Source organism: Cardiocondyla obscurior, linkage group LG15, assembly GCF_019399895.1.
Source record: "Cardiocondyla obscurior isolate alpha-2009 linkage group LG15, Cobs3.1, whole genome shotgun sequence".
Taxonomy (NCBI): domain Eukaryota; kingdom Metazoa; phylum Arthropoda; class Insecta; order Hymenoptera; family Formicidae; genus Cardiocondyla; species Cardiocondyla obscurior.
This window is the reverse complement of record NC_091878.1, coordinates 4,819,362-4,840,916: the sequence shown is the minus strand read 5'-3', so window position 1 is coordinate 4,840,916 and position 21,555 is coordinate 4,819,362. Positions and strand designations below refer to the sequence as shown.

Below are 21,555 nucleotides of genomic sequence, written 5' to 3'. Positions count from 1 at the left end.
AATCACGACCGACATTTAAGAAAACATAAATATGTCGTAACGTTACTATTTTGATAGTTTGACAAAAATCTGTGTGTTTTTTTTACTGAAATAATTAAATATTATATTAAACATAAATATAAATTAAACATATGATATAAAAAGAAATGTAATAAATACACGCGATATTTAAAAAAAAAAGTAATAAAAATTCCATCCTTAATTGAATATCAATATTAAAAACTTACTTTTTTATCGCGCCCAAAGTTTTATTTTATTTTACGTCCACGTGAATAAAATCCAAACTCCATGCAGACGGTTATCATAACGATAATTTAGTCCGATTACCGGCAAGCCACTTCTTATTTTATTTAATTGTATTCGAGTTCACAATACACAGGTCGTTTAACATATAATGTACTGTCACTGACCGCGTAAAACAGGCATTCTTCATATTCTTAATGTACTAATTATAAAAGATACTGAAGTGGTTAATATCAAACGATGTCTTCTATTCACGAATAATCTGCGTTTTTATCTACCAGTATTTCAGTACTAATGGCACATTAATGAAATATTAATGAATAGAATTTACGTCATACAATTTACGTCAAACATTACGTAGATTACTGTCAGGTATTATTTTTATTCGAAAGGTCGCACAAATATTACAATAATAGGATCTTTAATTAAATGACAATAAAAAGAAAAGAACTATCTGCGCATATAATTATATTTTAAATATTATTTATGCAAAAGTGTTTTTGAAATTGTGTCCTTTTTATTATATTTTTAATTATTATTCTTTTCAAATTAAAAGTTAGAAAATTAACACAAAGCTTTTAATCGCGATTGCAGCATTATCTTTAGCGTATCGTAACCGACACGTAATATTTCATGTTACATTAGCGGTGACAGCTTTTAATTAAGTTCATAGTTGTAATTAATTCTTGCTAGCATTTGTGAATTGTGTATCATTATTTGTAAATAGAATTGTTGTAAAATTTCTAAAGTGAAAGTAGTAAGTACGATGATTTTTAATTATACGTATACCGTATCTTGTATTTTATTTTTTATATATTTATAAAATCCATAAAAAGTGTACATATAATAAGGAACCAATACGATAATATATGCTAACGCAAAATAATATGTGAAGTAACATATGTATTAATAAGTATATCAGTTAGATGACATAATATTCTTTTTATTTCCTTGTTAGTATAATAAATGAAATTCCGAACGGAAATGAGAGTCTAGTGAGTTCCAAAGTCGTGACCTCGAACTGTCGCATTCGCCAGATTGTGCGACGATTAGTTTACGTTTTAACTGACTTTAATTGATTATTACCTATTAATTACAAGTTTTGTCATTAATAATAAATGTTAAGGCTTATAATTTAGTTTTATCATTGTGTAGAAATGCGTTTGGTGCCTTCACAATTTTGCTAAATATTTTTTTCAATGTATACAAGAACTGACATCGAACTCATTTACATATTAGATATATTAACTCTACAATACTTTCTCATAATACTATTAGATAATTTTATTAACGTAAAATTTTTAACAAAAAATTTTTTTATGCAAATTGAAAAGTGGAATAAATATGCAACATTTATGAGGAAAAAAAAAAGTAATTGTAACAATAAGAGACAACGATTAGTTTAAATACAATTTAAAATCAGCATGTCATTGTTTCCGGTTATATATATTATGACTTGCAAAATACTTGTCCATGTTATCGAGAAATTGTGATTTTAAAGGAAATAATTATTTTAACGGAAATGAAAAATAATAATAATTGTTTTAAATAATAAATTATTTAGATATAATGATTAATAGAATAGAAATAATTTGATATAGCTCTTTATCATTATAATATAAATATAATCGTGTCACTTCATGTATTTGAACAATTTTATTAGTATAGTTAACGTAGTTGTAGAATATGGTATTGAAAGTAGAAGACTCTATGTATAAATTGTTTGTTACCATTTTTAAAGTTTTATTACAAAATTTTGTAAAAAAAAAAAAGAAGAAAGATAAAAAGACAAGAAAGAAACAAAATTTTTACTTATATTTGATAATGGCAATTTGATTGTTGCAAATTATTATTTTCTACGAGATATATAAATAATTCATATTCTATTCCGTTATTTTTATACTATTATTCTTACATTAATACTAATAGAAATCCTATTACCTACATTATATTTGTTAAAAGAAAATGTTGAATAATGATTAATTAATCTCTAAATTTTCTACTTTCCTATTTATTATGCAATGTTACCTCGATTTAATTAACATATGTATTTACAAAAAAAGATGTGCATTGTTAGATTTTTGAAAAATAATTAATCAATAGTTTTGTATCTTGATTAATAATAAGATACTGAACTATATTAATTAGAGGTTTAATCTTGTAAAAATCTATCTTTTTTCTTTACTTGATTTTATTTTAGTAAATGCCACCGATCCTCAAAAATTCTTAAATACTCAATAGGATCTTAAATAATTAATATTCCTTATGCATGTTACTAATATAGCAAATAGTGCTGTTGCATATGAAAGTTTAATTTATCGAAGCAGATTAACTTTAACGCGCAAATAAATCAAATCTATTTTTATTTTAGCTTGTAAACTACTTTTGAAAAACCCTTAAAAAATCATTCTTCTACTCTCACATTAATAACCCTATGTTGCAGGTAAAAAGACTCGCGGATCTTTTTAATCGTCTTTATTATGGTTTATCTTGTTGAGATTTGCATTACCATTAACGCTAACGCCATTAGTAGTGCCGTTAGTAACGCCATTGGTCTTCGATTCTTGTCGCACGTTTGGCTTCAAATAATTATTAACGTAGAACGATCCGAACATGTAGATAAACAGGCCGGCGTTGAGCGCGAGCAGAAACGACATTGGTTTCGGGAAATCGCAGCTGGTGAACTGCATTTGAAAATTGTGGAAAAACACGATGATGAATTGCGCGATTTGTACAATGGTCAGATATTCCTTCCACCAGAGGTATTTCTGCATATGCGGCCCGCACGCTGCCAGCATGTAATAAGTGTACATAATCACATGGACGAATGCATTGATAACACCAAGTAGGGTCGGGTGGCCGTCAGCAAAAAACTTCACGCCGATCCATGCCGCGACTGGCATTAACGAATGATGGTACAGATGCAGGAATGTGATCTGTCGGTCTTTCTTGCGCAAAACGAAGAACACCGTGTCCAGCAACTCGATCAGCTTGCATATGAAATACGTATAAACGGCTCGGGCCATCTGCAAAGACATAATTACATAAAGATCGAGCGGATATGCTAATATTAATAAGTCATAATTATCTAGTCGAGCGATTTTATTTTTTTTTTCTAGGAGAACGGAACGATCCTTCGTCTAAGGTTGACTCGAAATCGACATTGAATTTAAGCATCGGTTTTAATTTGCTGTAATAACAAGTGTAACGATAGCGACCCGTTACAAAAATGTCAGTCAACCTCTAGTATGTTAAATACCTTCAAAAGGCTTATTATCATAATTTTTCTATACAGCACAGAACAAATCGGAAATACATTACGTAAAACTAGATTATTTTTTATTGAATTATTATATTGCAATAACAGGATAAAAAAAAATATTGTCGTTGAAAGAACGACTTAATGAAGAAATGTCGTAGCAATTATTTAATGTGCTGTTATAAATATAAAGCAGTAATTTATATGCATATTGAATATTAATAAATGATTTTAAGGTACACAAAAAGGAAGAGCGTGGACGTAAGACGTAAAATACGTAGGTATTTTTTATCTAGCAATTTGCAAAATTGCAATATTCATGTGAGGCAATTATAATATTCCGTGCTGTATATGCTCATTAATATGAATTTTTATTAATGATAGGTCAGACTTACCCTCATTGAACTCGGTTTATATAGATAACTGACTGGTTGACAAATAAAACTGTATTCGTACAACCAACCGGCCATCAAACCTTCGTTCAGCAAATAAAGACTTAATAAAACCTGAATGAAGTTATAAATTATCAGTGTGTTTCGCAATTCGTATGGCTTCTTGTTTTTCATGTATCTTGGTCCAGCGGAAACGCAAAAGTATATATACGTTGCAATGATCGTTAGGATTGGGCCTGGACCTGATATCAAAAACCATTCTTGCGTTCTCGGGTCTATACAAACATAAAAGTTTTAACGTTAATGAAATATGACGTAATATAAATTAACTCGACGTTTATAATTTCGCAATGTGATATACGTAACGGTTCTTTATTGTAGAAATTACCTTGTTTGTTCTCCATCAAATCTCTATACCACTCGACGATCTTCGACATTTTGTAATATGGTACACGTTCGTAATCTGCAAAAATACATATGTAGCTAATCTGTAAAAGTTTACTTAAAGTTTATATTTGCAGTTTAAATTTTGAAATATAGAAATAAATTATATATGTATTTAATAAAACAAGTTCAGGTATATGGAAAAAATACATATTAATTTTTCGTGAATTTAATTGTTAATATTAGCACAATATTATGAATTATATATAAGTTTAAAATTATAAATTTAAATGTTTTTAAAAAGGAAAGACTAGTTCGCTCTGTGAAGAGTTGCGACATTAGTACTGCAAGATACTGCAGTTATGCGGCAAATACGTATTTAAAAAACAAATGATTATGAAAGTGCTATTGTTCTCTCACACTCGTCTTCTCGGCTGTCCTTGGTGGCCCTAATGACAATATAAATTACACGAGGAACTGTAAGGGAAAACTTGCTTGCACTTTTTCCTAAATTGGAATGAGCGATTGCAACGACTTAAAAATATGTATACGTGAAGTCGCAATTAGCATTCGAAGAAATAATCTGTGAAAAACGTAACTAATTTTGAATTTCCGAATTTTTGTTTAAATGAACTAAGACGTTGTACTCTGCAGATTATATCAAAAACGTTTTATTAAATTCATATGTAAAATAAAATTTACATACGTCGAAAACGAAAGCGAAACTAACTAAAATTTGTGATCTAAGGTTGAACTTATATATGAGTATTCCTTTTCAAAATATTAAGCTTAATCATTCTCTTTAATCAAGGTAAGCAAGATTTCTTTAAAAAAAACTTCAAGGAACTTTAAATGCTTCTTTGCGCTTTTTTTTGCAGAGGAACCAGATTAACGATTGGACTTCCCTAATAATCAACCTCTTTTTACGAATCATGATTCGTCACGATTTACTCAAAAGAATATATAGAAACGATTTTTTTTGTTATTATTTTTATGGCGTATTAAAACGATAATTGTTGATTGGCTGCAAACCTATTAAAAAAAAAAAAAAAAAAAAAAAAAAACCCCGCTGAAACTTATGAACGTAGAGACGTAATAACGAGATATTATATCCATATTTTTTTACTTCTTAATGTAAGTTAATATGTTTTTGTGAAAGATTTCGAATAAAAAAAAAAAAATTACGGTAACAATAGGCTGCAATTTTACGATCACAAATTGCGATCTTACGAAATATTTCGTAATATCCGTTTATGATTTTTTTTTAAACGGTAAAATATTAATAATTTAGTTTAATATAAATAATACGATAATGACACTTGTTCAGCAGCGAACGTGTCGCAAGAGCCGAAGTACCGACTGCTCAAAGTGTTCTTGTGAAATCATTATTAGCAGTAAATCGTTGTTGAACAACGACTTTAAAAAGAAACGATTAAGTTCTTTGAAAGGCAAAGATATGATGCGGCCAAATTTTTGTGGTTAGCCACAGTTTACGAGAGACGAAAAAAAAAATTTTTTTTTTAGAAGTACCATCTCACGTCATCACTTATTCATTAATGTTGTCCACTAGGTATGTCCATTCAATTTGATTTAATCTCTATTTTAACGTTACAGTAGAAAATAAAATAAAATTAAATTAATTAAATTAAATATATTCGTGTACAAAAATTATGTTAAATTCCATCAAATTTTGTCATAAATTCCAAAAAGTAGTGTATTTACGAGACGCTTTGACGTTTACGTATTCTATCCTTGACAATTGTAGGGTGTCTCAGGTCCTTGAATAAGGAGCCTCGAACAAAAAAAAATTGAGTATAAACCGGTTACGCTGTTTTGAGGGACTTCCCACAAATAAAATTACAAGACAAGATGTTCTGAATAAAAGTGATTTACAATGACGTCAAGCTTTGAACACATGCTTCCTTTGAAAAATTTGTAAACATATATAACTTGGTACATTTTTAGAAAAAAGATTTTGCATTTATGATGACGACAAACATATAAATTTACTTGCATGTATATTATACTGTCAGGTAATCGCTCTTTTAAAAGTAACAAAGAAAACAGATTTTGCCAGTGTTCCACCTTGAGACTAACGAACGAGACAGTGACCATCAAAAAGTTCATTGATTCATTATTCCAGGTAAGAATAACATTGGTCAGTGCACGATAATTCAAAGATAGAATGATTTTAATATTACATTTTATGATTCTAGGATTATATTTTATGATTTTATTATTATATACCATAATAAAATTGTAGTAAACATTATTAAAAATTGTAATACGCTACAAACGATCGTAGATATTTATTCAACGTAAAATAACGTTACAGAATTATAATTTTCAAGGAAAACAATTAAAAAAAAAAAACCACTAATTTTCTTTTTTATCAAAGAAACCGCTGTAGTTAAGAAATTATTTTCTTTTTTTTAATTATTCTCTGATCGCGCATTCTCACATAAATATATTACCAACATTTATGTAAATAATTTATAATCGAAGTATACATTGTACTTATAAATTATAAACAGTATCCGTATTTTCTTGAACTTTAAAAATAAAATTGCATGCTCATATTTAATCCATGGTCGTATGTATTCATGTAAATACGCGGACATAGAAGTACAAGGATTTATCTGTTTAGCGTAATTCAAAGTTGCGATAATTTCAAACCTTTTCACAAACAATTTTACAAACTGCCCATTAGTATCAGTATCGACAATTGCCAGCTTGGTTTTGTCAAAATTACCTCTTATTAAATCCAACACTGTATTTGAGAACTACTCAGCGACCGATCACGAAAAGGCCACATCGTTCGAAAATATGAAAGTAGGTGAAACATCGTGTCCGAAAATAGTAGCTAAAATCTTCGCGTGCAGAACCATTTTTTCTTTTCTTTTTCTATTTTAAAAATAGCATATAACTTCACGTAAACAGAATTGCACAATATTAATAATAAATATTTATCCGCTACTAATATATGTGCATATCAAAAAGGAATATAATGCAAACGTGTTTCTTAGACATTGGACTTTTTTCCCTTTATACTTGAGTACAATGTGTAAATTATTTGATCGAGATGGTCTAATTTCCGATAGTTTTCAATTTTATTAATAGGTATATCATTTCATTTTATATTCATGTATTCATAATGCACAGTTACAATGATGTCATGATCAGAAAATGCTACGCGTATGTAAAATATGAAAAATTGCTTATAATACAATAATATGATAAACGAACATAGAATAAGTTTTAACCGGATATACGGAATAAAAAAATGTTTATGTATATAGATTCTATACTGTTTTATGATATTTGCTGTTTCTTGATATTATTTAAAACTTTACTTATATCAAATTAAAAAGATACTTAAAAAGTGGTTAAAAATAGTTTTCAGCGTAGTATATAAATTTAACAATTTTATGGACGGATAATGGCCAATTAAATAGCTGGAGCTTTTAACTACGACAGTTCTAAATGTAGTCTATTAATTTCAAGGTATTAAATTTCTATTAATTGTTCGAAGTGAGCGCGACAGGAAATAGTTAAGACGTGCATCTTTTTCGGTGTTTTTACGATATATGCGTATTTGCAGTCCATGATATGCGTAGCAAAATGTTTATTCGGTTCTCACAGAACGAATTATGCGGTACGTGTAGTGCTTCGAGTAAAGAACAAATAAAAAACACTTGAACAGATATACATAAAAGTGCATTTATTAGCGCGTATATTATTCTCGGTGTAGCGACAGCACTATTACTCGCGAGCATACAAATTGCATCATCGATAAAATCGATTGGACAAAATTGATTGGGTCCTTTCTCCGTTTTCTGTCGTAAGTTTAAATTTAAATTAGATATCGATGTCGTAAGTGTTAATTGGTGCACGTAATTCACTACCAATACCTATAATATGCTACTCCGGTGAATAAAATGTATTTCATTCTATCGATAACACACTTGAAAAATGTAAGAAAAAAAAAGTTTTCCAAAACATTTAATCGATCGAATAAACAGGAAATACACAATTATTAAACTCCGTCAAATTTTTATATTAGTACAAGCTTTAAAATTGTATAAATTATTCACGCATACTTAATATTTTTCTGCACTTTATATCGAATTCTGTGCCACGTTGTTCTCAGACTTTTAACCGGTTGATACTTTAGTTAGATATGCAAATTTTTAAAAGAGAAAAGAATTTCTCATTTCCTGATTTGCTTTTTGCATACATATGTGTATTACGAATTTTGCGGTCGATGGGTATCTAAATAAAATAATGGCACGTTATTATTAGTTGCGTTAAAGTCAGTGACTTTCTCGGACGTGTCCTTAAAAAGTTCCGGCCACTCATTCACGCGTCCTTCGACATCGAGAATCGCGAAAAAATTGACTTCGTGACTGACTGACCGTTTGAGATATTTTTTAATCGTTTTGTTACGAAAACATTAATTAATATATATTACACCTTTAAAACAGATATATGACATATTTTATAATTCTTAAATATATAATTAGGACGCAAGGGGGTCATTGAATAGACGAATCGCTTTTTACTGTACATAGCAATTGTGAAATGTTCGTAGAACCGGTATACATGCCATCGCCATATGTGCAACTTTATATAGAAATGTGCACGTTTGAATGTGTGCGTATTGCAGATGTAATACAATATGAATAGAACAACATAAAAAAAATATGTTTAGGAATTTTTAATAATTTCTTTTTTTTTTTTTTAACAAAGTCTTTCAAAACTGAAAGTAAAAACCATTTAACGATTCCACGCAATTATATATTTAAATCAATAAGAACATAGTGAAAATATATAACAAATATAATTAAAAATAAAATTTTGCCGATACATGTAATTTGAATTGACGAAGCAATTCGATCAGAGAATTAAATTCCAACAGTAAGAACTAATAAACTAAATTTAATATTAATATATTTAGAAAAAAATTTATATGTGACATATGAAATTCACGTTGTTGCGACAGACATTAAAACCGTTCACTGATATTTTCATTGAACCTGAGAAATTGGCATGCAAGTGAATGTAGAATTGATTGATAGCCTGTCCCATATTGCCATGTACGTTTACATACTTAAAGAGATTTTGATATGACCCTTTCTTTTGTTTTTTTTGACCTACGTTAATGAATTTGTTTTATTCATGTGATACCAGTATTGATAGTTGAGAAAATTGGGGTTAATTTAAAATAGAAAAAAAATTTGTACTCACGTAATTTTAATTAAGCAGAACTAATCAATAACAACTAGGTACGGTAAATATCTAAGTGAATATAATATCTATATAAACGTGTGCGAATAAATATATTCGCGGTAAAAAATATTATAACAATTAAATTTTATTAATAATATTTTTTTTTTATGTAATTGATTATTAAATTTTATTTATTATAATTTATTTTTTATATAATATTGCTGATTAAATTCAAGATGACAGACAACAAACAATTTATTTAATTACACCAAATATAATTATTAATATTAAATTAAAACATTAATACTCACATAAAAATACCAAATAAAATCGGTCACTAAATGTTGAGCAAAGTTTTTCTATTCCTCGGCCGAATTCAGAACAGTCAGGATGTAATTATTCTCGATTCCTTGGTCCTTTGATTAGAATGATTCCAATAACTTGCCAAATTTATCGACACTAACAAGATACTTTAAATTCTTGTTTGACGTTTATTAGAATTTTTTTTCGCGATCCACGTTGTTCACACAATTGTATACCGAATGAAAATAACAAAAAAAAAAAAAAAAAACTGGATTGAAGATGTAAGAAAAATTTTTAATTAAACTAGCAAAAGTACAAACGAAAAATTCCTATAGTGATCAATGAATACAGCAGATTAGTCTTCGATGCAAGTTAACGAGAGACTGTTCGAATACCGTGTGTCGAGTGGTAATTTGTATCCACAGTACGATGGATGCACGGTGCACCACGGTTCTCTCCCCCTTTCGCAAACGACGTGGATGTCCTCCGGAGCACGAGCAGCAGTAGCTGCGGCAGCAGCAACAGTACTAGTAGTTAAAGTAGTAGTGCAACACATCGACATACGATGTGTTTTTTTTATCCGACCGCACTCTTTCTTTTATTCCTCATCAATATTTGGAAGCCATTACTGAAATAAAATTTATAATTATTAATATTTTATTTCTAACTGCATCCTTTTAGTTAGAAAAGAAAGGTTGAAGTTGCTGCGAAAGCTTTGGACCAAAATCAGTCTCCCGAAATATTTAATTGAATTTTATTTTGCACATGCATATGTAAAATAATTATAATATAATTATTATATTACTTATATCATGGATTGCGAATTACTCAGAAAAGAACAAGTTCCTTTCATTGTTGTGTAACTTAATTGCACCAGGAACATAAAAATATGAAGGAGTGCGATACACGAAAATGGTGTGAATACGCCGGAGATCAAACAAATCTAAATCAATACTTGATGAATCGTAAAAATCTTCATTTTAATTGGTGTCTTAGAAAAGAATTAAAGTACACATACGTATATTTACATAATCTTCGTTCATCGTATTACTCGACTCAATGTAACTCGAGAGTTCTTGTAATCCTCAAGATTACATGAATATTTGTATATTGTCATTGTGAAACTTTACGCAACAAAGATCGATTGCGCTCGGAGACGTATATTAGCGCGTAGTAATAGGCACATTGACGAATTAATCGATTAGTTGACTATCGCTCGAAATATCTCGCGAATTCATGCTTGTTTGGCCACTTTCACGTTATTTTTTTTTTTTTTTTTTTTTTTTTTAACTGCTATAAGCCACTCCTTGTAAACCCATTTTGTTTCCTAGCTTCATTATTGACACCCATTATCTCGCAACTCAAATACTATGACGTAATAATGGAAAATTTGTCAGGATAAAAAAAAAATTCTTATTTGAAAAATTATTTATATGATTATTAATCTGCACCACGATAAATTACTAATTTCATTAGGTGCTCACGATAATGAAGGTAACGTCGATAAATTTTTTTTTTTATTAAAACTTGCATCAAGTCTATCAAAGATTTTCAAAGCCTTCCACAATACGCAACTTTTTTTTTAATATTGCATTTTATGTTTATAATTTTTGTTTATATATAATTTTTACAACTAAATTTTTTTTTTTTCTTACTTATTTCTACTTTTTCTCGCGATGTTGATTAGTTCTTTTGTTTGCGCTATGCTTGACAAATTGGTTATTATTCAAATATCTTTATAAACTTTGAATATAAATTATAATGAGATTTTAATACGTTCTCTTTTCCTCTCTCTGAATAATATAAAAGTAAATTATACGATTATCATAAAATAATGTAAATTAGTACTAATTATTGAATGAATTCTCTATTCTTTTATTACTTTGTATTAGTTACAATAGCATTCATCGTCTATAATTAACAAGTAAAATATTTTCAGCAAGCGTGGATTAGAAGGTCAGTCCTATTAATTCTTTAAATATGTATTGTATAATGTTATAAAATGTCAGGATATCTTATAATGCTTAATAATAAATGCGTTTCATAATTATAATGTATGTTTCAGATTTTGCAGCTTTACACGGTGTTTGAATGCGCGTTTACGTAGAACATGTTATAGCAACGCTTATCGTAAGCGTAATAAGAGGATTACATTCTTTCGCAATAATATGTAATGTTAATTGCATCTTGCCAACGAGATGACTTTCGTTGAATAAAAGAGGTAAGATTACTTCTTTATCACGATTGTAGATTTTTCTCAGTGATTTCTTTTACATACCCTTAATACAGAAACGGCATTTAAGTTTTAAATAGTTATATAAATACTTTTCCCAAAAAATAAATTGGCATATTATACAAAAAATTGACGCGCACGATTGTGTCTTAAATCCGAGATCGCCGATGTTCTTTTTCGCCAATTATTAGTTCGTGCATATGACGTTATTACTTATCCTTTATTTTTCTCTCATTATCAATAATTCCATACGTCACAGCAAAGAAACATAATAGTTTTTTATTAAATACTAAAAAACTGAATGATTTACCGCTGTAATGTTTTATATAAGTCTGTAAATTTTGATGTGATAAAACCTTGATACTTCTTGATTACGTTGAGATTTAGCTTTTAATGTACATTTGACGTATATTTGTGATAAAGTATAAGTAATTACATAAGTCTTTGTCTATTCAAGTTTCTTTTTTTTTTCTTTTTTTTTTTAATATCTACGTTTAGATAATTATATGTATGTAAAGTATCTTTTGACGTATGTTTTTGCTTAGACAATTATACTTCTACTTACGCATCTTTAATTAACAACGCTACGTTAAAACTAATGTAAAAAATTCTTTTTTCCCTATATGTACATTTAAATATTTGCACGGGATGAATGCGTCGGTATATGTGAAGTACTTTAATGTCGTTTGATTCCCTATCAAATGCTGCCCTCTGTTATATATCAGAATCAGAACGTAAAACGAGTCCCCAGTCCGCACGCGCATCTTCCAGCATATGTACTGATTCACCGTCTCCTATATGCCAGCCAGGATGCATTCTTTCCCGCGTCTCACCGATGCCGCAGCTGCTAGTTCCTTCTCACCGCCTTTCTCTCTCGTTCTCACCCCCTCCGCGCCCTTCACTTCGGCCGACCTTCGTCCTTATGCACCAGTTCCACAGTACTTGCGTGGTAGCGGCCGTTTTCACAGCGACCCCACTACCTGATCCCCACGACCAAGTTGCAGGTAGTCTGTCCGGTACCAACGGCAACAGTTGTTCCTCGCTGCGCTCATTGTCTCGCTACTCTGCTTCTATTTAATGATCTTTTTTTTCTCTTTTTTTTTTTTTTCACATCAACGCGCTCTCCCGCTCGTCCCACTCGCGAGCGAATTCTCTCGCGTGGGTTTTATCCAAACGTCCATGAACGGCCGATAAGAGCGACAGTGTCAGGGTCAGTGTGAGTGGGATAACGCGGCGGCGTGCAAAAGCGAGGAGTCGGGTCGGGAGAGTTTCGGTTCGGTGCAATACGGGTGAAGGGGTCCGCTCTCGTCTCTCTCCCGCCTGCCGTCAGTTCTTGCGTCGACGAAACATGTCTCTCATCACCGACTGCCTCCGTCGTCTAACGAACGTCTCGTCTTCCAAAAGCGAGGTATATACGATACACGTTGCTTACTTTGCATGTCAGCTGTGCGTAAACATCTGATATATCGGAGTGCGAAGTAGATGGCAGCCGCTTTAACTACATTCTTGAGCAATTTTTATCTGTGTTTTTTTTTTTTTTTTTTTTTTTTTTAATCTGATAACTTTAATTAACAGTTTTTTTTTTAATTAAGCTGCGCATGATAAATTTGCATTCTCAGATTAAGAATGAGGCTCGAGCTGTGAACGAAGCTCAGTCGTTGATTTAATGATAATGCTCAAGTGTTCAGTACAGTGTAATATTGTTGCTAATTACTATTACTAATTACTTCTAATTTGTTGGAGTGTAGAGTTTATTGGAGAACGTTCTCACGCAAGCGTGTCGATATATCTAGTGGGATATCACGGCTTGCGCCCAATCGTTTTATCGTTAATTGACAATACATAGGCAATAGCGCGCACGAAGGAGTTTGTCGAATTTTAGTATTAGCGGGCTCATTATTCATGACATTTGCATTTTGACGTGACGTGTCGAGTGGCCTCGGGTGGACGCCATTGAATGTAAAATATGGGTCACTCGAAGAAATTGTGCACGCGCGAAGCTCGGAAATCCGATGGCCTTGAACGTGATGCAGAGTGCAATTACACGGTTACTTGGTCCAAAATAATTTAATATTACCCGGCGGCTCTTAGTATGCAATTTATTTCCTGAAGGCCCGGAGCTTAATGCTGTTGCTCAAGTCTTAATTCCAATAATTATTGTTTGATTAATTTCTGTGATAAATTCAATCTGCTGTATCTTTTATTTACAGAATTATATGTGCAAAATCTTTATTAATTACATTTTTAATTGTAAATAACTTTATAATATATTTATATTAAAGTATTACATTATATTAATACTATTGATTTATACTTTTTCTTTTTTAATATAACGTTTGTTTTAGCTCAAAGGCTACAAGGTAACGGATGTGAATCGTACGAGGAAAATCGGCATCGCTTGCCGAAATTTTCAAGATTTGAAGGAGAAAGCGTGTTTAAAATTAAATGTAAGTTCGTAATACACTGTTCACATTTCATACTTTCGTTCGTCGTGTGCTATATGTACATCCATTTGAAACAAAAACCATATGAATAATGTATCATACTTTCACGCAATGTAAATTACGCGTACGTGAAGATGAAACAGAATTTATCATGCAAAATGTCGCGCATTAGTTTTTATCGAGTACTTAAGTACCCTTTGGCACAGATTTGAACTAGATTTGAACTCTTTAAACATACTTCGCCGATTTACGTAATATTCGCACGCGATCGTCATGCAAATAACGTGAAATTTTATTTAAAGTAACTCTCCGTGGAATAACTTGCGTTGATTAAAGCGTTGAGAATAGACATTCGAGATAAATGTCAGTACAATCACTGACATATTCTCGACGGAAAAAAATATTAAAAAACAAAATCTCGCAATTGTTTTCTTTTTTTTTTTTTTATTGTATAATATTAATATTCTATACGCCTTTTATTTTGTTAAAAATACCGGCATTGTTCAGAGCGATGAAAGTGATCTCTGCACAAAGAAAAGCTAAAACAGCGCCCAATGCTGATGCATTGGGCGTAAAACGACTCATTGCTGCTCGATTTACGACCACTAATTGCTTCATAGAATGTGGAATTTGTCCTTGCGGTTGAAAACAAGAAAAGCACCCGGTGCGTGTGCACTAAACGACTCATTATTGCATAGATTTACTTTTGATACTCGTTTAATGCATCTGTTTCCTTTCGTTATACGCACTTAGTCATCGAAATAAATTCCGCTGATGTTTCAAATTTTTTTTCTAAGCCGCCTAGCGATCGCAATTGTTCATTAAATACTTTTAATCAATCGATTTTTCTCGTCGATCTTTAAAGTAGCAGGTGTAACGAATTAAAGTGGACGCGCGAATGAATTAAAGTGGCCATGTGTTTAATATAGCGTTGCGAAAATAGAAAGTCATCGACTGTTCATTAAACAGTACGCATACATATAGAGTATGCATCTAACAAGAATATTCTACGGATATTGCGTAATCTGATAGATGTACTCTTGAGCGTTTTTTTTTTTTTTCATTACTGCGGATTTCATAGCGTTCGGTGTTAAGGTAGGCAAAGGAATAAAGTGTTATTTAATGTTAAAACGACAGTATTTCATTTTAGTATGATTTTTATGCATATTAACGTTCCTCAATCAACAAGCTTTTCTTCTGTAATCTTAATCAAAAAGCGATTTCAATTCTTTTTATTCTTCGTAATACTATTATTATTTTTTTTTTCTTTTTTTTTTTTTCTTAGTATGTGAATGTAATTACGACGTGATAGAAATATCGAGGAGGAAATGTAAACGTATTCTGGATGACAGTATTGATTTTTAAATGTTAAAACCACCCTCGACGTGAAGGCCGGAAACGAACGGCGTAGCCGGCGATAGCATTTTATGGATAGATAGGTCGATCCTTGCAGCGCGTCCTTGAAATTCGCAGCTGCTTGCCCGCAAGCGCTGGCTCTATCGAACCATCCGGGCCAGGGACAGGAAGTAATCTCAATGTTAAGGTCGTGAATCCGCTCTTCGCGCCGGCTCCAAGGACGATCCAAATATTTCGCTAGACCAATGTCAGCCCGAGTTGTCGCAAAGTCGCAAGCGCTTAATACGGTTAAAATTTACTCGCAATTCCTTTGTAAAGCTTAAAGGAAATCATTATTTTATAGCCTTGACGTTCGCTCGGATATCGAATATTACTTCGTCATTTATTCAAAGTGGTTGGTTGACGAACGTTAATTGATTCGCGAGTAAAGAGGATAGAGTAAAGGATTTTTTTTCTTTTTTTTTTTTTTTTAATGTAAAGTCGAACTTAATACCTCAGTTAAAGAGAATTGATTAAATCGAATGGCAAACTAATCGATCTTGCATTTTTTGTAGATGACCAATGATCCGGCGGAAGTGAACGTTTTTCTTCTTGATGGATCGTTGATCGACGAAGAGTATTTTTACACGCTGGCGCCGCAGACTACTTTGGTTTTGCAGAAGCCAGGGGAAAAAGTGTTGTCAGGTTTGTTTAATATATTGTAATTATTATTATTATATATGATACGCGTGATGTTGCAAATTCGCAGAGCTGACCACTGAAACTCCGAAGTATAGATCTAGAAACTTAAAATAAATTTATATATAACACAACAATGAATGTACCGCGTTTGGCCAAGCGCCAAATAATCCAGTCCAGTGTCAGCTTCTTGACGTTTGCGATGTATCTTGGCAAGCCCGAGTGCGGCTCTCGGAATGAAAAAAAGCATATCGCGAACTTTACAACACGAGCGAGGACGACACAATTTTTTTTCAAGGACAAACGATTTCTCGCAGATGCGGACATTCTCTACGATGCATTGAGACGCGTGAACATTGATTTCCTCATCGCCGGCAACAGGGTGACGCAATTCCTGACGGAAAACCTTAAAGCAAAAGTTGCCTCGTTGAACAGAGTATTGAATAAGGATAACACGAAAACGATACTTAGCAGAAAGGAGGATCATCCGGAGTGGTTTGAAAATTTAGAAACCAATTGCATGACGAAGGTGAAATTTTCGTAAAAAAATTCTTTTATTCTTTCTAAAATTAAAATTAAAAAATATATATATATATATACATATTATTATTAAAATATTCTTTACTTAATTCACAGGAAGCATATATGCACCGGAGATGTCAGGACAGAATACGCACGTATCTTTACAAGACGATCGAGCAGATCAAGTGCTCGGACGTATTCTTGAACGATTATAAGGCGAGGCAACAATTGCTGCGTACCATTGCGTTCTTCAAACTTCAGCTCAAGCAGGATCATTATTTCGGGTATTATTTCGATAGAAGTAGAGCGGTATCTGATTCTAAAAGCGACAACGACGAAACCGATTACGATCAATGTTACGAGCACTGTCCCTGCAATATTAACGACGAATCGTATCTTCGTCAATGGTACCTTCGATTGCCGCAATTATCGGATACGAACGCGATTACCGATTCGGATAATATCGACGAGACGGATGCGAGAAAATTTCGTGGAAAGAAAAACGCGGAAATAATGAACGACGAAAAGTCGGCGGTCTGCCCTTATCGCATAAAGCTGCGAGAGAAGCAAATCGCCATTTGTGATAAGACGGGGGAGTTTAAATGCGAGGGTCGGTGGAACACCAACGGATGTCCCTACGGCGATAAACACAAGATTAACCCGTATAGGTCTAAAGAAGAGCTTGCCCTATTCTCCACGTGGAATTTGGATCATAAGTAAGATAAATTTATTATACATTTTAGCGTTGGAACAAGTTTATTTGATAAATAAAACGCGTAATAAACGATTAAATTTATTTTGTAAAAAATATATATTTGATAAATGTGAAAATTATTCAAGACGTTTTATTTAATTATTTCTTGTTTGCAGAATCGAAAGGTCCAGGACGCTCATTCCGCAGCTGCTGCAGATCTCGCGGCAAGATACGATCAATGAACAAGACATTTACGATTATTATGACAATCTGTTCACGGTGAAGAATCTAAGACTAGTTCATATCGTATGCCACGATAAAGGGTCGCACAAATAAGCGTTAGTTCTGGGAGATTATATGTTTGGTAGATATGTTTCTAAAAGTGCTGGTCACATGCATTAATACCAAAACGTAATTATATAAAAAGGGATATTGCATCCAGATACGTAATGTAGAGCGCGATCTCTTCAGATACAGATCTCTACGAATAAGTGTATTTAAATACTGTTGATAGAACATAGATTTAGGGCCATATCTGTCAATGCAGATTAAACTGGATTTTGGTTGCTTTTTGGCAAAAATGGCCTTTAGAAATTATTAATGTTATATTATTGGATGTAACTCCATTGCGACATGAAGTAATAAGCAATAACATTAATAATGAATGTCCATTCCGAAGTTCGAGACATCCAAATTTATATCAATTCCGTTTACGGAGGGGAAAAAAAAAAAAGTTTAGTTTCGAATAATATTTGGCAATTATATATGTATATACGAATTAATTGCACACGAGTTCGATGTCAATATTTTATTAATTAAGACGTTGAATAGAACAGGGTTGAATAACATAAAAACTATCAAAAAAAAACTATGAAACTATTGCTCATGCTTTTAAAATATTGGATTAACGCTAATCTTTCGATAAAGATTTAAAAATATATAACAAAAAAAAATTCCATGCATATTTATTGCATAAGAACAATTAAAAACATATAGAGATCCTCTATTTTAATTATACAGTTCTACAGAATGACTACTCTTAAAATAATTTTTTTTTTATTTGACTCTGATATTAAATGATACTCGTCTTGTACTTCACAGACTGTGAAGTAGATGTCTTTCAGATATATTTTTATTCTGACTGCTCGATAAAAAACCAAACAAAGTTCTGATATATACATATATATGTATAAACACACTCACACGCATATATACATATATATTTAGAGAAAAATGTATATATATTTATTCTCGTATATGTAGAATTTCACAAATTCTGTGATCTTATTCGTATTTCTATTAATCTTCTATTAATTTAAAGTATTAAAGTTTTTTTTCTCGTCGCAAAATTGAAAAATTGCTTATTACTATTTTTCTATAAATATTTTTATAACTTAAATCAAAATTAAAAAAGAGAAGAGAGTAAAGTTTAATATAAAGGAAAGAGTAAAGTTCGATATAAAATTAAGCAAAGGATAAAATTATTGATGTTATATCTTTGTTAAAATAATTAAGATAAATAGCAAAACCAAAGAGAACCCAATAAATAAAAAACAAAATAAAAAGAAGCAAGTTCTGAAAAAGGTATATATATTTTTATATATTTTGTATTGAATGACGTTTTAGAAATTTTAACGATACAAGATGGAATATATTTGACGAAAGGAATTGCACAAAGGTATTCAATGCTACTAATTTTTCTTCTATTAAATTATTAGTTTAATTTATTTTTATATCTTGTAATAAATGAATTTTGTTCCATATTTACAAATATGTATGTAACTGCAAGCCTCGATAGCTAAAAGCGTGTACCATCGATGTGAACCATAGACTGATATACTTTTTTAAAGGTACTAAATGTAATACGAGAGAATGCAATTTTACATTTTATGTAATATTTATATAGCATTCTAATTTATTACTATATTATTATTCTAAACCATTTACATTTAATTACATTCATTTATCACACATCGCTAGGCTGTATATCAAATCCGGACTATATAATACTATCATTAAAAAAAAATATCGTTCCTAATTTAATAAAAAACTTGACTGTTTAGCATACATGTATATTGTATGTATTGTTGTATTATGCATTATTATCTACAGGGTGCAAAGTTGTAGAGGCAATTGTTATGGCTTTGACCAATATACGTCTGACTCTTCTGAGTAGACTTCTGTCACTCACGTCGCTTCCAACGTTCAGAAAGTATCTATTATAAATTACAGGAAGACGGATCGGTAAATAAATATATACTAATAATTTAATAAACATTTTCTGGTTGCCATAATATGCAGAATTAAATTTAAAACGGAGCACAAGTAATCTTGTTGCTATTGAAAATGTGAATTTTGTTTGTCTGAGCTGATCGAATGTAAATCCACGTAAAAAAATGTAAATTTAAGTCAGAAAAATTTACAAATTTATTTTTTCTTTATTAACAACTTAATTATATTTCATATTTTAGAATTTACATTATTCGTTTAATCACCGCTCTGTTTTATCATTTCTATTATCAGCTCGAACTTTTCATTGTAGATCAAAGATGGAAGTGGCGGCGAAATTGGCGGGAACAAGTCTCTCTTCGTGCCACTAATTTACTCCTCCTATATTTCTGATACCTCCCGAGCGATTTCGGATACTCGGCACCGCAAAACTGCCGCAAAACCCCGAAATTGACGAATTTATCACTTAATTTATTTTTAATTTCTCGGGCATTTAAATGGACGCATGATTAAATTACCGTTTTTCTTTCATTATAATTGAGAATTAAATATTATTTATATGATTATTAATATATTTTGTAATAACATTACGCATTACAAAGCGCATTCTTTGCGCGCGTCGTTTACTCTTGCCTCCTCTACGTTAAAGAAAACTACTTTTAATTTACTAATTTGCACGATGTACGTACATGTCTTTTTTAATACTTTAAAGGCTTCTCGTTTCTTTAAGCGTAATAATTACATATAGCAAGCAATGCACAGTTAACGTACAAAATAATAAAATCAAAGCAACACTTATTCTCATGGCACGATGCAAGCCAAAGGAAGAACATTCGAAAGTATCAAAGTAAAATTCTAAAGTAAAATTACATACATCTATTTTTCTAATCATTTATTTCTATCACTAATTAATATTTTATATCAATTCTTTATTTTATTCCTACTCGCTCAGTTTTTAATTTTCCGATTAAAATCGTGAGAAATCTCTATATTTCTTTTTAAATTAATTAACTACATCACCAATCAATATTTTATTTCAGTTATCCATTTTATTCCTATTCGCTCGATTTTTAATTTCCCGCTTTAAATTGTGAAAAAATTAATATATATATATATTTCTTTTAATTTAATTAATTATATCACTTATCAATATTTTGTTTCAATTGTTAATTTTATTTCTATTCGCTCGAGCTTTAATTCCTCGATTAAAATATTTAAAACATAATTCAATTAAATAGAATTTAACAGCAGAAATAATTAAGGGCTAAGGTGAACGACACAATGCCTCTCGAACGAGATGGTATCGCAATGATAGGTCATCCAACTGGAGACAGACGCTTCTCGGCAATGACAGTTATATCAATAAGTATTTTCGGTGTACACGGTTGCATAAACTCGCACATTCGCGGACGCGAAACGTTATAAATGTACCTGCATTGGATATGCAGACGACGTTATATCTTTTCACGCTGTCAACTAACGTTGACCACGTCCGGCAGCGCCGTGAGCGCTTTCCCGTGTTTTAATCTATTTCATTAATTAGCGAAAATTACTCCGACACTCAGCGGCCAGTACGTATTCCGCCTCCG

At 31.2% G+C, this 21,555-nt stretch overlaps 2 protein-coding genes across 4 annotated transcripts; one reads left to right on the top strand and one right to left on the bottom strand.

Annotated features, from left to right (window-relative positions):
- Nucleotides 1-227: 227 nt before the first annotated feature.
- Nucleotides 228-10,505, bottom strand: LOC139108491 (very long chain fatty acid elongase 7). Of its 2 annotated transcripts, none has more exons than XM_070666848.1 (4): nucleotides 9,819-10,505; nucleotides 4,283-4,357; nucleotides 3,898-4,169; nucleotides 228-3,269 (listed from the first exon to the last, which is right to left on the bottom strand). In XM_070666848.1, exons 2-4 carry the CDS (start codon nucleotides 4,329-4,331, stop codon nucleotides 2,709-2,711), a joined length of 882 nt encoding a protein of 293 aa, XP_070522949.1. In that variant the 5' UTR covers nucleotides 4,332-4,357; nucleotides 9,819-10,505; the 3' UTR covers nucleotides 228-2,708. The 2 variants fall into 2 exon arrangements, with proteins under 2 accessions (XP_070522949.1, XP_070522950.1); XM_070666849.1 differs by lacking the exon at nucleotides 9,819-10,505 and adding an exon at nucleotides 9,526-9,798.
- Nucleotides 10,506-11,709: 1,204 nt separating this feature from the next.
- Drep4 (DNA fragmentation factor-related protein 4) lies at nucleotides 11,710-20,979 on the top strand. Of its 2 annotated transcripts, none has more exons than XM_070666837.1 (6): nucleotides 11,710-12,031; nucleotides 14,389-14,490; nucleotides 16,398-16,527; nucleotides 16,839-17,050; nucleotides 17,158-17,759; nucleotides 17,914-20,979. In XM_070666837.1, the coding sequence occupies exons 3-6, from the start codon at nucleotides 16,398-16,400 to the stop codon at nucleotides 18,071-18,073; spliced, it is 1,104 nt and encodes a 367-aa protein (XP_070522938.1). In that variant the 5' UTR covers nucleotides 11,710-12,031; nucleotides 14,389-14,490; the 3' UTR covers nucleotides 18,074-20,979. The 2 variants fall into 2 exon arrangements, with proteins under 2 accessions (XP_070522938.1, XP_070522937.1); XM_070666836.1 differs by lacking the exon at nucleotides 11,710-12,031 and adding an exon at nucleotides 12,763-13,451.
- Nucleotides 20,980-21,555: the final 576 nt, after the last annotated feature.

Bases quoted from the DNA above. Each gene is read 5' to 3' on its own strand.
- LOC139108491 (XM_070666848.1), bottom strand. From the start codon at position 4,331: ATGTCGAAGATCGTCGAGTGGTATAGAGATTTGATGGAGAACAAACAA. The intron at 4,170-4,282 runs GTAATTTCTACA...ATGTTTGTATAG, and splicing joins TTTGATGGAGAACAAACAAG to ACCCGAGAACGCAAGAATGG. The intron at 3,270-3,897 runs GTAAGTCTGACC...ATGTCTTTGCAG, and splicing joins ATAAACCGAGTTCAATGAGG to ATGGCCCGAGCCGTTTATAC.
- Drep4 (XM_070666836.1), top strand. From the start codon at position 13,392: ATGTCTCTCATCACCGACTGCCTCCGTCGTCTAACGAACGTCTCGTCT. The intron at 14,491-16,397 runs GTAAGTTCGTAA...CATTTTTTGTAG, and splicing joins AAGCGTGTTTAAAATTAAAT to ATGACCAATGATCCGGCGGA. The intron at 17,760-17,913 runs GTAAGATAAATT...TCTTGTTTGCAG, and splicing joins ACGTGGAATTTGGATCATAA to AATCGAAAGGTCCAGGACGC.